The sequence below is a fragment of the Camelina sativa genome, chromosome 11, assembly GCF_030686135.1.
Source record: "Camelina sativa cultivar CO46 ecotype springtype chromosome 11, ASM3068613v1".
NCBI lineage: Eukaryota > Viridiplantae > Streptophyta > Magnoliopsida > Brassicales > Brassicaceae > Camelina > Camelina sativa.
The window spans coordinates 2,542,535-2,556,719 of NC_141890.1; the positions used below are offsets into that span (position 1 = coordinate 2,542,535).

The window sequence follows — 14,185 nt, forward strand, 5'->3', positions numbered from 1 at the left end:
GTGAGTATATTTGTCACAAAAATATGGTTAGTTATTAGTAGCAAATTACCACAAACTTTATTAGTATCTATGGTTGTCACTTTTTGTTACAAATGGCTACAATTTTGCTACAAAAAATTTTTATTTTAATTTTGTTACTAATTAGTAACTAATAGTCGCAAATATTTGTTACAAATTTGATTTGTGACATTTGTTGAAGCTATATCATCCAAATTTTGTTGTGTTGGTAATGTGCGGGTGGAACCATTAAAGCACCAAGACAAGACCCTCAGGCAATAATAACAAAAAAGTTCAAAGATACCAGTGTGCAACAAAGCAGAAAATGCAAAACAAGTTTTGCCCCGAGCTAGAAATGGAGTCACAGAAAAGAATCAAAGAATCTTATTTTAGTCAACCATTCATGTGGCCTTTCAGCAGCAGCATTAATTATGCAGGGAAAGATAGATAAACAACAAAGTGCTCAGAGGAGGATATAAAATGAAGAAGCGATATGCAGGGGAAGGGAAAATAAAATAAACAAAAGTGCTCTCAGGAAAACCATTAAAACAGGATCCATACATTACATATTGCATCTCCATTTAACTACGAGTAGTAGTAGTAGTAGTATTTAACAACAAACCCATAAAAGCATGCAACCAAAGGATTACACCAAATCCACATACTAGTCCAAAATAAAAGTAACATTGGATTAGACTGAATTGCTCCGCTCATGGCCTAGATTTTACGCTCCTTCTGTGCCTGCATCATTGCCTGCAACATAACCAAAGTTATGGTGATTTTTTTTTACATACTAGAAAAATAAAATTGAAATGAAAGCAAGTCTTAAAAGTAGGGAAAAAAAAAAAAGAGATTGGGGATCAAACTTTTTTGCTTACCTTATGATAGCGTTCAGATGTATCATACAGCTCCTTTGAACGCTTGACGTGCTCGTTTCGCATTCTGTCTACTTTGTGCCAATGCTCTCTTCTCTTGTAAACATCTGTGAGAGTAATCAATTTGATTTTGGTAAAAATATACTAGTTAACAACAACAACAATAATAAACAAAAGGTTCACAATTGGGATTTGAAACTGAGAATAATAATTAAAAAAAAAAAAAAAAAAAACCATACATACTTACTTGTTAAACCATGGGTATAAAATCCACCAAGAAATAGTAGAGAAAGAACCAAGAAGTCCTGCTCCTTCCACCCATTCTTGACGCTCGAGGACAGTCGGGAAGAAGCGATGGTCGAATACGCTCTTCCACAATACTACAGATTTCGATTCAAACAATATTAATAATTTTTTTTTTAAAAAACAACGAAATTGTTAAGGGAATCCAATCCGGACGAAACGAAAGAGGAATAATTTTTGCTCACCTTTGCGAGAATCGTTTGCGTGTGCTTCATCATCTTGTTCTCCTGCGTCGGTCTGATGTACAAAATTCCTTTAGGGTTTCTGCTTTCCCAATCTTTTTTGTTATGGAGAGCTTACGAGTTTATTATAATAAACAGGCCCAAATTGACTTACTTTTTTCTTTTTCTTTCTAACTTTACGTTGCGTCGCGTGGTTAAAAATTGTTTGACTCGGAGTTTTTTTCTTTTTTTTTACCAATCCATAAGTGTGTGTGTTTTTGTTGGTTTAAGCTTCATGACCTCTCCATAACAATCAGGCCTTCCAATAGCTTTTTTCGTAATTTCCAGTACGTAACAAGATATCTGATATCGAAGCCAAAACTTCCACCGCCCTTTCTCCACATTGGTGAAGTCGTGAAACCTTGACGTAGCTGTTTTCACACATTGGTCATGGGTATGTTTATCAGTCAAAAACTAACATGTACGTAGCTTTTATCATGCATTCAAAGTTCGTCATTTATGTAAAATGATTAGTTGCCCCATCAAAAACAAAACGCGAGAATAATATATATGTTATCGATCAGTTTTTTTTTTATATAAAAAAAAACTATTAGCAAGGATCGATGAGCAGTAGCCAAAATCATTTTAGTTATTATGGATAAATATAGTATTTTTTACACATTCCTAAAAAAAATGCTTACAAGAAGAAGTGACTTCGAAATAGTATAAGCGAATGACAAGATTCATATAACAAAGAAAATTTTCACTGTGCTGATATATTTTCTCGATAGTGTTGATGATGTCTTTCTGGTCAGAGTGTGCTAGCTAGTAGTTTTCTTCGATAAGATTTGTTTTTCAGAGTGTGCTAGCTACTCTAATACTAATATCATAATTAGATCACCTCTTACCCACCAGTCACAGTATGGTAATGCATGTTGGATCAAAGATAAGATACCCAACTAATTAATGACAAAAAATGATATCAATATTAATTTATTTTAACAACGAAAGAAACTGAACTGGGTCTGGGCGAGTGGGAATCATTTTAATGTTTGTGTCCGATCATCCGGTTCCTCCACGATTACATTTCAATCACCACCATCGGAGACACAAAATCATTATTTAATTTGTATCTAAACATCTGTCTTTCCTGAACTAAGTCTACTAGGTTAGCTTTTATTATGCAACGTTACCAAAATGGTCCCTTGATTTAAGCAAGTCACAATGACAAAGAATACAAATCAATCAATTAAGCCATCGTAGACTGTGACATGGTACACGAAGCTGACACCTTTCATGGCCGAGGGAAACCACCCAAATCTCTTGATGACCCTCATTTCTTTTATCTTAAACAGTTTCCATCTTTTTCTGCTTTTATTGTTCAGCTAGCAATTTCAGAATCAAGATATATGGCCCCAAAAAAAAAAAAAAAAAAACAAAATTAGCAAATTATTTGTTTGAGTTTGCTGCTTTAATTATATCTGATTATTTATTCATTTGTGTCATGAACTTTCTTTTTATGTCGGTTTGGTTTTTTAACCGACTTAGTAATCTTCTTATACGCATTATAAGTACGGGACTAACCAGCGTGGACACTCATAGATCATTTAATCAGTTGGAAAGTTAAGAAAAATGGACCATGCATGTGTTCACAACATATGCGACGGTATACCTTGTAAATATGTAGGTATCAATCGGTGGAGCCCGAGTGTTGGTATATAAGATATATATATTTTTTTTGTCAATAGAGTATTGGTATTTTTTTATTTGTACACAAATACGTTTTTTGGCTATTTTAAAACACATATTCTTAAAATTTTTTTTTGTCAACCATTGAACTATAACTGGCCGGTCCATTAGCTAAATTCCTACATTCGTAAGAACTGGGATTCGATCCCGAGTGTGATGGTGCCTTCTACATATAGACTTACCTCCTGTCACTGCACTAAGGTCACTTCACCTTTAAATGTTTATTATGTTCACAAACTAATATTTTCTCAGCCAATTAGGATTCTATATATTGCAGAGTTCGTATTTACCTGGAGAGTAAATTATCACATTAAAAACACCTAAAATATTTATTACTAGGTGCTGCGCGTAAAATTGTTATCAAGCAAAACTAATTACTAATTGTGACTATTTCAAAATTTTGTACTTAATGGGGGAACTATATACAATGTTTATATGTAGTTTAATGAACATACACTTGAATTCAGGTGATAGTTCAGTTAGGACATGATGTAAATTCGTGACAAACAATCCAAACACTGACGTCCAGCGATATCAATTTACATTTGACGACTAAACTAAGGTCATGAATGGATGCAGTTTTTGATTCAGTTTTTTGATTTGGTTTTTGGTTTTTGAATTTTAGATTTTAGTTTTAGATTTTGCTATTAGGTTTTTGTTTGAAAAATCCTAAAAAAATGGTTTTTGGTTTTTAAGAAAAATAAACGTAGAAAGAGTAAAAACTAGATTCTCTAAATTATAGGAGTACTAAAAACTAAAATCGTGAATGGAAGAGTACGACGAAAAAGTTATCCTAAATGCTAGAGAATCTAAAATTTTAAAATCTTGATTGGTTAAAAATGAGTTTTTGAAAAACAAAAACCAAAATCTCTTTTAAAATCTACAAAACATTCAAGGCCTAAGTAATCAAGCAGCATAAAGAGATATTAATTTATATCATAACGGTGTGTCCAGCATTCAACGACGGTTTGGGCCGAGTATGTACTAGTCGATTATGTTAGATAAAGTGTATACTCTAATGGTGACTACAAATTCAACAAATAGTGATTAATTAAACCAAAAGTATCACTATATATATCAACTACATTAAAAAAACTAATTGATAAACTTATATATAGTCAATTCGGTTTGCAATATATAGTCAAGAATCTTTTGGTTATTTGAGTGATTGTACCACATGTTTGTATTACTTCCTGTGATGTCTTTTTTTAGGTTCACTCAACTTTTAAAAACTATTCGACGATAGCCTTTATATGATTGAATGCTTAATGATTTACATATGTGATAGTACAATATATATAGTGAGTTACAAGAGGAACTAGGTTAACATATAATTATATATATAGCCTTTAGCTTACACGCTCCGGCAAGATGGAGGGACTGCAGCAACTCCAATCTTGGACACAAAATCAAGAAACTAAGGTCGAGGCAAAGGTTTGGTTAGGCCATCTGCAAGCTGGTCGTGGGTTGAGACATGAGAGACACGCAGCGCACCAGCTTGAACGTATTGATGCACAAAGTGAAAGTCGATAGCTACATGTTTCATCCTCGAGTGAAAGACAGGATTGGCAGAAAGATAGGTTGCACCAACATTGTCACAGTAGATCACCGGGGGAGCTGGAATTGGAATACCAAGGTCAGTAAGAAGTGTGCATACCCAACTAAGCTCCAAAGCAGCTAGCGACGACCCTATATTCAGCCTCCGTCGAGGAGCGAGCGACACTAGCTTGTTTCTTTGACGACCAGGAGATAGGATTGCCACCAAGATACACAATGTACGCATTCGTCGAGAGGCATGTATCCATATGACGAGACCAATCTGCATCGGAGAATGCATGGAGACTGAGGGGAGTATTAGCACGAAAGAAAATACCTAAAGTTGAAGTGCCAACCAAGTATCGAAGAATCCGCTTAGCAGCTTGCCAATGGAGATCCGTGGGACGGTGAATGAACTGCGAGAGACGGTTAACAGCATAGGCAATGTTCGGACGCGTGAAAGCAAGGTACTGGAGGCTCCCAATGACAGCGCGATACTGGCGAGGATCATCATGAGGAGAACCAGAGGTAAGCGTGAGCGTGGGAGTTGGTGCCATCGGTGTGGTGACCGGACGAGCGTTGAGCATGTTCATCTTGGTAAGGAGATCGATGATGTAGCGACGCTGCATGAGATGGAGACCAGTAGATGTCCTCGTGGCCTCAATACCCAAAAAATATCTCAAGTCACCGAGATCCTTAAGTGAGAACCGAGCGGCAAGATGAGCAATGAACCTCGTGACTATAGCGTTATTATTTCCAGTGATGAGCATGTAGTCGACATAGACGAGAACGTAGACAACATCCAAACCACACCGATTAACGAACAAGGAGGCATCAGCAGTTGCTGAAGCCTAGTTGAAGAAGATAACCTCGCAACTCCTGATACCACGCACGTGGAGCCTGTTTGAGACTGTAGAACGCCTTCCAAAGACGACACACGTAGTGAGGACGATCTTGGTCGACAAACCCCGGTGGCTGAGTAACATAAACTTTGTCATGGAGAGAACCCTGTAAAAAGGCATTGTTGACGTCAATTTGGCGGATTCGCCAACCTTTACTCACCGCCGTCTGAGGAACAGCACAAACCATCATTGATTTAATCACTGGACTAAAAGTCTCGGTAATGTCAAGACCATACCGTTGATGGAAACCTTTCGCCACAAGTCGCGCCTTATACTTGTCAAGGGTACCATTAGGAAGATATTTTAGCGTAAACACCCACTTACAGCCGATGATAATCTGAGATGGTGAGGGTGGAACCAAGTCGGACGTTCCATTTCGAATTTATGCATTAATCTCATCACACATAGCCTGCCTCCAGTTTGGATCCTTGAGTGCCTCCGCGACAGTTTTAGGTATTATCGGTCGAAGAGGCGGAACAGTGGCGGTGAGAGATAGTTTGGGATTGGGCTTAACGATATGGTTCTTAGAACGTGTCTGCATCGGATGTTGGTTTGCAAGAGGTGGAGGTGGACTTGCCGGTATTAGGGAAGGAACAGGTTGCGGTGGTGATGCATGGGAAGAGGACGACAAGGAAGACGGAGTGGAGGAATGGGTAGATGAATTGGTTGGGCTTCGGCTTAATGGGCTCCATGCAGTGGAAGGCAAGTTTGGGCTTGATGGAGTGGAGTTTGTTGTTGGGCCTAACGAAGACCGTGAGTCCAGTCCAATAGAGGAAGGATGTGCGGGAGAGAGAGGTGATGTAGGAGGAACCGAGGAGACAAGTGACGGTGCTGGCGTTGGTGGTGGCGATGCCATGGGGTGAGAATCGTAGCGTGGAGGCGACGACGACGACAAGGAAGGAGGAGGAGGTGTAGCCAGTGACCGAAGCGGCACCACCGAATGACGTACGCCCGCTGTAACTTCCGGAACGGACACCGACGTTGTAATGGTAGAGGACGACATGGCAAAGGGGAAACTCTCTTCAACAAACCGAACATGGCGAGACGTGTAGATGCGTCCCGTAGGCCGATGGAAGCAGAAGTATGCACTCTGCGTGAGAGAATAGCCAAGGAAAACACAGTCCAAGGAGCGATTGTCAAGCTTGTGTGCCGCATATGGACGGAGCCACGGGAAGCACAAGCAGCCAAACACGCGGAGCTTCTGGTAGTTCGGTTGTTGACCAAAGAGCTTAGCATACGGGGACACATCACCAAGCACCGACGTTAACATGCGATTGATAAGACAAACCGCAGTGCTAAACGCATAACTCCAATAGCTTATGGGGGTGGAGGGAGTGCTTAACAAGGTTAAACCCGTCTCGACAATGTGACGATGTTTCCGCTCCGAGAGACCATTGTGTTCCGGCGTGTGCGGAGGTGTCGTGAAGTGGGAGATGCCATGAGAGATAAGAAATGAGCGCAACGCAATAAACTCTCCGCCATTATCAGAGTAGAGAGTGCCAATCCGTCTTTTGAATTTATTTTCGACGAGAGAAGTGAAAGCAATGAAGGTGTCACGGACATGAGATTTGAGTTTAAGTGGAAAGAGCCATGTGTAGCGTGAAAAATGATCAACAATAACTAAATAGTATCTGTAGTTGTCAACAGAGACAATGGGGGATGTCCAAACATCAGTGTATAGATATTCAAGAGGATGTTGGGAGAAAATTGTATTTGAATAAAAAGGGAGTTTTTGTATTTTATTGAGTAGGCAACCAGAACATGATAAATGTGTTTGTGAAGAAGAAGAAACAGGTAAAGAAAAACGATGAATAAGAGACTTTAATATTGCAAAAGACGGATGGCCAAGTCGCGAATGCCATGAGTTGATGTCCATTTTCGGTGAAGGTGTTGCAAAGAGAGACATCACAGGAGGAGTCACGGTCGGCCACTCATACATCTCATTCCTTGCCTTGCCTTGTAGGAGACGCGCCTCCGTGCTGAGATCCTGCACCTGAAAATGAGCAGGAGCAAACGTAACAGTGACACCATTAGTGTTACACAACCGATAGACCGATATAAGATTATTCTTAACGTCAGGAACATATAAGACATCACTCAAGGTTAGAGGACGAGTAGGAGTAGGGAGTAAAGCGGAACCAGTGTGGGAGATGGGCATGCCAGAGCCATCCGCTGTGGTAACCTCCTCACCCCCAGTGTAAGGCTGGTGTAAAGCCAAGTTGTTCAGGTCGGAGGTGAGATGGTGAGTGGCGCCAGAATCCATTATCCAATTACCTGCATTGTACGGCGGAGCAGTTGCCAAATGAGCACGTGGCTGCCAAGGTATGGACGTAGGGTTCGAACCGTATGCAGCTTGCGGAAGTTGAAGTTGAGAGCAACGACGCGCACTATGACCATGGAGACCACAAATTTGACACTTCCCTTGATACAGACGTGGAGAGTAGTGAGGACGGGAGGACTGATTTGGCGACCACCCGTTGTTGTTGTTGCGGGAGAAGGACTTGTCATGTTGACGTGAGTTGTTGTTGTGTCCACGATATGTGGCCGCATTCGCTGTGGCAGGAAGTAAAGGAGTAGCAGCTGCTTTTGCTGCCAGCTTCGTCTCAAAGTTAAGAAGCTTCTCATGAACCTCGAGTAAGGAGGGAACGGAGTCACGACCTTCAATCTGATCGACCACTGTCTTGTAGTCATCAGGGAGACCCTCGAGGATGAACTCAACTTGTGATTCATGCTCAACCGGTTTCCTGAGATGAGCAAGTTGATCAAAGCGAGTTGTAAACCCTTGGAAGTATTCAGCAATACTTTTGGTGCCTTTGATCCAGTGTTTGAGCTGTTGCCGGAGTTGTTGAACGTGGCCGTGGCTTGGGTATGCATACGTGGTCGACAAGGTCGCCCATATATCAGCAGCAGTTTCAGCTTTGGAGAGAAGAGGCTGAATGGAAATGGAGATCGCACCAAGAAGTGCACTATAGAGTAGTTGATCTTGGCGCTTCCAGAGAGCGTAATCACCGTTCGGAGTGGTAACACCATTGGTAACAGAAGAGTGAGGCGGGATAACCCCAGTTCCATCAACGTATCCGGCGAGGTTGTAGCCTGCGAGAAGAGCAAGGACTTGACGGCGCCACATCAAAAAATTGGTGGGAGTGAGCTTTGTCACGTTGGACATGTTGACATTCAACAATGTAGGAGAGGAGGAGACAATGATGGTCTCAGATTCAGTGGCCGGTGATTCAGAGGTAGACATGATCAGAGAAAGCAGAGAAAGCAATCGGAAAAGAAGAAAGGAGAAGAAAAAAAGAGCGGCGGCCAAAAAAAATTTTTTTTTTTTTTTTTTAGGGTTAGGTATCGGGTTGCTCTGATACCATATATAGTAAAACCTCTATAAATTAATAATGTTGGAACTAAGATATTTTATTAATTTATCTATAAATTAATATTATTATTTTATAGTGTAAATTAATAATTATTAATTTATAGATATATTTTTAATTGTTTATTTTTAAAAAATTATGAATTGGAACAACTATAGCAAAATAAGATTAAACTTTCGGATGTTATAAATTTTATGGTTTAGAAATTGAACTTGTAATATTTAGAAAGCACTATTTACAATAAATTACAAATATTATAGACAAATTGACTTATACACATGAGACACATAAATTCAAATCTATGAATAATAATATCAATTCTCCTATTTTAATAATCTGTCAAATTATCAAATTGTAAATGATGCATATCTAAAAATTAAAACTTTAAATTTAATTATTTGTATGACATGTTATAAAATATTTTAGAGATATCATTATAGGTTGAAAATACAACATTACAATTGTTCTATAGAATTGAGCTTTAGGAGAAACATACACTATTATATCAGTATATATATTTAGGAGAAACATACACTATTATATCAGTATATATATATATATATAAATTTACATAATTATTAATTTATGATATTATTGGAACCATATTTTATAAGGAGATTTCGAAAAATTATTATCTTATTATCTTATCAAATATTGTTAATTTTTACACTGACCCGATTTAGGACCAACAAAATTTATTAATTTATAGTGTTTATTAATTTATAGAGTATTAATTGAATGCTTAATATATAGTGAGTTACAAGAGGAACTAGGTTAACATATAATTACATATATAGCCTTTAGCTTACAGCCTTTTCACTCGATCTACTTTTCTGCAACGCATCAGAAACGTGCGTGTCAGTATATACGAGGGGTGGGAAATTTAGATTATTATTTTCCTTTTAATATTTTTAGTTCCTTTTATAATTTCCTAATTTACGAGGTGAAACCTCCAAAAAAACAAGCGACACACACTCGGTAAATAACAATAATAATAGCCAGCAAGTCACTCTAATATAAACATACTATTAGAGAGAAACATATACTATCATAGTTGAAATAAGGAAGGAACCTTCTCTCTATGAGTCTGTATTTGTAATAGTTGAAAATTGGAATATGGACACTTCAAAAACGCAAACGCATTAAATAAAATAAAAAAATAAACAGTCATTATAATAATCCGTTTTGGCGCTAAGAAAAAAAAATCAGTTTCATTTTCCTGTATGTGTTGTACTGTTATATATGCTCACGGCTAGTCGTCTAGTTATTTTTCTAATTTTTTTTCTTTCTTTGAGCCTGCGAAGTGCGATAGCAAAGGAAATACTCGGCAGAACGATACCGGTTCAGGGATAATAAACCATGTACATTAAGTTGGTTCAAATGGCGCATCAGTTCCCATTAATCTTAATCACAAAACTCTATTTTATCGGAAATTCTGTCAGTTTACAAGAAAACCATTTCAATTTCATTTCCATTTAACAAGAGTTAAGCTAGCAATTTTGGTAACTTTACACCATGAGGTATATAAAGGAACACATAATTTTGAGCCTAATAGTCTAGTGGCACGTATACGGGTTGATGCATGACCCTGTCTAGTTGATTTTTTTTCTCTCTTAGTGTGTTTTGTGGATATGGTTTTAATTATTGTATTAGTGATAGAAAAAATGTATTCTTAATTTATTATGGTTGATATCGTTACTACTATTCTCAATTTATTATAACTCGAGGTTGAGGTCGTTTGCATGTATTACACGCGATACTCTTAAACTAACATTTCTATATTAAACATGTCCTGTTTAATATATAACCCTAAGTTTCCTCCTCTGCCGGCGTAAGGCATATATGTAATTGCAGTCTCTCTTTTTTTCGTCATATGTAATTACAGTCAATAAGGGTTTTGTAGTGGTATAAATTACATTAATACTTTAGCCCATTTTAAATTTTAGTTACATGCATATACTAACAAAACAACAAGTGTATTCTCCAGAGGAAAACTTTGTATCATAATTCAATTAATGCAAAGCTCAAGTTTTTATTTTTAAGGGAGAAAAAAAACATTTATAGAAAGTATTAAAATTTTTGTTTTAACAAACTCTCAGTACACATTTCTTTTAACAGATCTACTAGATTTTTGTTTTCATGGCAATTATATTCATGTCTACGACTTTAAAGTATTAAAATCAAAACTGTGATACTATACGTATACCGGTCAAATTTCAAAAAGATTTATATAAATTATATATGCGCCTAAAGATTTCAGAAAGATTCATAGCATAAATAAAGTAGTACATAGTTAGAAACATATAATCTATGGCGTCCATAATATTAATTTTATGTATAACAAGTTATCTCAGCTCATATTTCTCTAAAGTGTAAAAATCAAATCTTAATTAAGAAAATACTTAATGTAAATTCTCTATAAATTAAGATTATTATAAATGAATAAAATATCATAGTCCCCTGGTGACGAACGCCGTGGAGCAGGTGATGGAACTATGGAAGCGATGCACGCGCCGATCTTCTTCGAGAAGTACGATGTTCACGGAGAAATGAGCCGTATGCCGCCGGAAGTGATGGAGTCGATAAGGAAGAATAAGGTTTGTTTGAAAGGTGGGCTTAAGACTCCTGTCGGTGGTGGTGTGAGTTCGCTTAACGTGCAGCTTAGGAAAGAGCTTGACCTCTTTGCGTCTCTGGTCAACTGTTTCAATTTGCCTGGTTTGCCTACTCGCCATGAAAATGTTGAAATCGTTGTCATCAGAGAGAACACTGAAGGTGAGTATGCGGGGCTTGAGCACGAGGTTGTTCCTGGTGTCGTTGAGAGCCTTAAGGTGAGAATTCCGATTTTTGCTCTTTGTCTAGTCTTCTTTTGGATTATGGCCTTATGATATATTGGTTTTCAATCTGAATTTTGTGGAATCTAAGCTTAGAGATTAGCCTTTTAGGTTAACTTAGATTGATCTGACATGTTCGTTAAGGGGATTTCATTTCAATTGCCATATAGTTTGAAACTTAAAACAATGATGGATGAACATTTTATGTCTAATTCGATGTTTATGGACTAGTTGCTTATCACTATTGTGTGAGTATACACTTTTCTTTTTGTGTATATTTGCAGTTGCATGTTGCTTATTATCTTTGTTTGTAAATGTTCTTTTTATACTATGTGTGATTGTTCTGATCCTATTCTTCTGCTAGGTGATCACGAAGTTCTGTTCTGAGCGTATTGCAAAGTATGCTTTCGAGTATGCCTACCTCAACAACATGAAGAAAGTTACAGCGGTGCATAAGGCTAACATCATGAAACTTGCGGATGGTTTGTTCTTGGAATCTTGTCGCGAGGTTGCTAAAAAATATCCGAGCATCACCTACAATGAAATCATTGTTGATAACTGCTGTATGCAACTTGTAGCGAAACCAGAGCAATTCGATGTCATGGTATGTTTCGGAGTTATATACAATATGAATTTCCCCAGCTATCCATTGGCTATTCATCACATTCTCTCATTCTCAATACCAGTCATCTCTCTTCCTAGTTTGGTATCTCTGTAGTTTGTTGTTGTAAGCTTAAAGTAATTAGGAGATAAGGCCATGTATATTTAGGAGAAATCTAAATATACATAAGGATAAGGTCAGTTATATTTAGGAGGATCTAAAATATATTTGGGAGTTATCCAATTGGGTTTTGGTTTTGTGTTTTCCTATATAAGGAGGTGCTAGCTTGTAGCACAACTTATGAGTTTGTGAGCTTAAGGTTTTGAGATATTTTCCTTAAGATTAATAAGAGAAATATTCTTATTAAAGCACTTGTGTTCTATACTTGGTTTCTACACGTGGTATCAGATCTTCTTCAATGGCAGGAGAAGACGTAAAAGCTTTGATGGAAGGAGGAGGAGAAGATAAAAGCTTGATGATGAGTCAAGAGGAAAAGAAAAATTCTTCTCAGGTTCCAGAACTGTCACCATCGACAGACGGAGGTTCTTCTTCTATCAAGTGCCCAATGTTGAATTCGAGCAACTATATTGTATGGTCAATGAAGATGAGAATCCTGCTTAGGGTTCACAAATCATGGGATGTAATAGAAAAAGGAATCTTTGATGAGACAAAGAACGATTTGGCAATCGCTCTTATCATACAGTCTATTCATGAATCTTTTACTCTCCAAGTTGGAACTCTAGAGACTGCAAAGGAAATATGGGAAGCTATCAGATCGAGGCATATTGGAGCGGACATGGTTAAGGAAGCAAGACTGCAAACCTTAATGGCTGAGTTCGACCGCTTAAAGATGAAGGAGACAGAAAGGATTGATGAATTTGTTGAAAGGTTATCTGCAATTTCAACAAAATCAGCTGCTTTGGGAAACGAGTTGGCCGAACCAATGATTTTCAAGAAGTTCTTGTCAAGTCACCCTCGAAGGAAGTTTATTCATATCATAGCTTCCCTCGAGCAGGTACTTGACTTGAATAAAACTAGTTTCGAAAATATTGTAGGTCGACTCAAGGCTTACGAAGAAAGAATTGGTGAAGAGGAGTCTGAACAAGATGATGATCAAGGCAAGCTTATGTTTGTTAACTCAAATCCTTTTGGAGGCTAAAGAGGAAGGGGACGAGGAGGTCGCTCTTCCAGGGGCAGAGGAGGACGTGGCAGGTTTAGTTTTCAACAAAAGGATAAAGATAAGGAACAAGACATGTCGCATATCACTTGTTTCAGATGTGACAAACAAGGACATTATGCATCAGACTGCCCTGATAGACTACTCAAGCTGCAAGAAGTAGTGGAAAAAAAGGATGAGGAGACCCACATAGCTGATGAGTTGATGATGAATGAAGTAGTGTTCCTTCAAGAAGACAAAGTAAAACCAAGCGTTTTTTAGACCAATATCGACAACACTAACATATGGTATCTGGATAATGGTGCAAGCAACCATATGAGTGGTGTCAAGAGTTTCTTTTATGATCTGTGTGAGGAAGTGACAGGCAAAGTTAGATTTGGAGATGATTCTCGTGTTGACATCAAGGGAAAAGGTTCCATACGATTTGTGTTTGAGAATGGTGAGAAGAAAGTGCTGCACAATGTCTACAATATACCCGATTTGAAGAGTAACATTGTGAGTCTAGGCCAAGCTACTGAGGCAGGATGCGAGATACGAATGGTAGAAGATAAATTAATGCTCTATGACAAGTCTGGAAAGCTACTTGTCACTACAGCAAGATCCAAAAATCTTCTATATAAAGTGCTGTTGGAAGTTGATAGCATTGAGTGTCTACAACTTGTATCAACAAATCAATCCTCCT

General features: G+C 37.9%; 1 protein-coding gene across 1 annotated transcript; it reads right to left on the reverse strand.

Moving 5' to 3' along the window:
* Positions 1-513: 513 nt before the first annotated feature.
* On the reverse strand, positions 514-1,452 carry LOC109127217 (uncharacterized). The gene is made up of 4 exons (XM_019231740.2): positions 1,361-1,452; positions 1,120-1,252; positions 876-979; positions 514-750 (listed from the first exon to the last, which is right to left on the reverse strand). Exons 1-4 carry the CDS (start codon positions 1,391-1,393, stop codon positions 715-717), a joined length of 306 nt encoding a protein of 101 aa, XP_019087285.1. The 5' UTR covers positions 1,394-1,452; the 3' UTR covers positions 514-714.
* Between the last annotated feature and the right edge of the window lie 12,733 nt (positions 1,453-14,185).

What these genes read in the sequence shown, in the direction of transcription:
- LOC109127217 (XM_019231740.2), bottom strand. Translation starts at nt 1,393, where the DNA reads ATGATGAAGCACACGCAAACGATTCTCGCAAAG. An exon ending in TTATACCCATGGTTTAACAA is followed by an intron (nt 980 to 1,119) that starts GTAAGTATGTAT and finishes TTACTCTCACAG; the next exon opens with ATGTTTACAAGAGAAGAGAG. An exon ending in CATCTGAACGCTATCATAAG is followed by an intron (nt 751 to 875) that starts GTAAGCAAAAAA and finishes GTTATGTTGCAG; the next exon opens with GCAATGATGCAGGCACAGAA.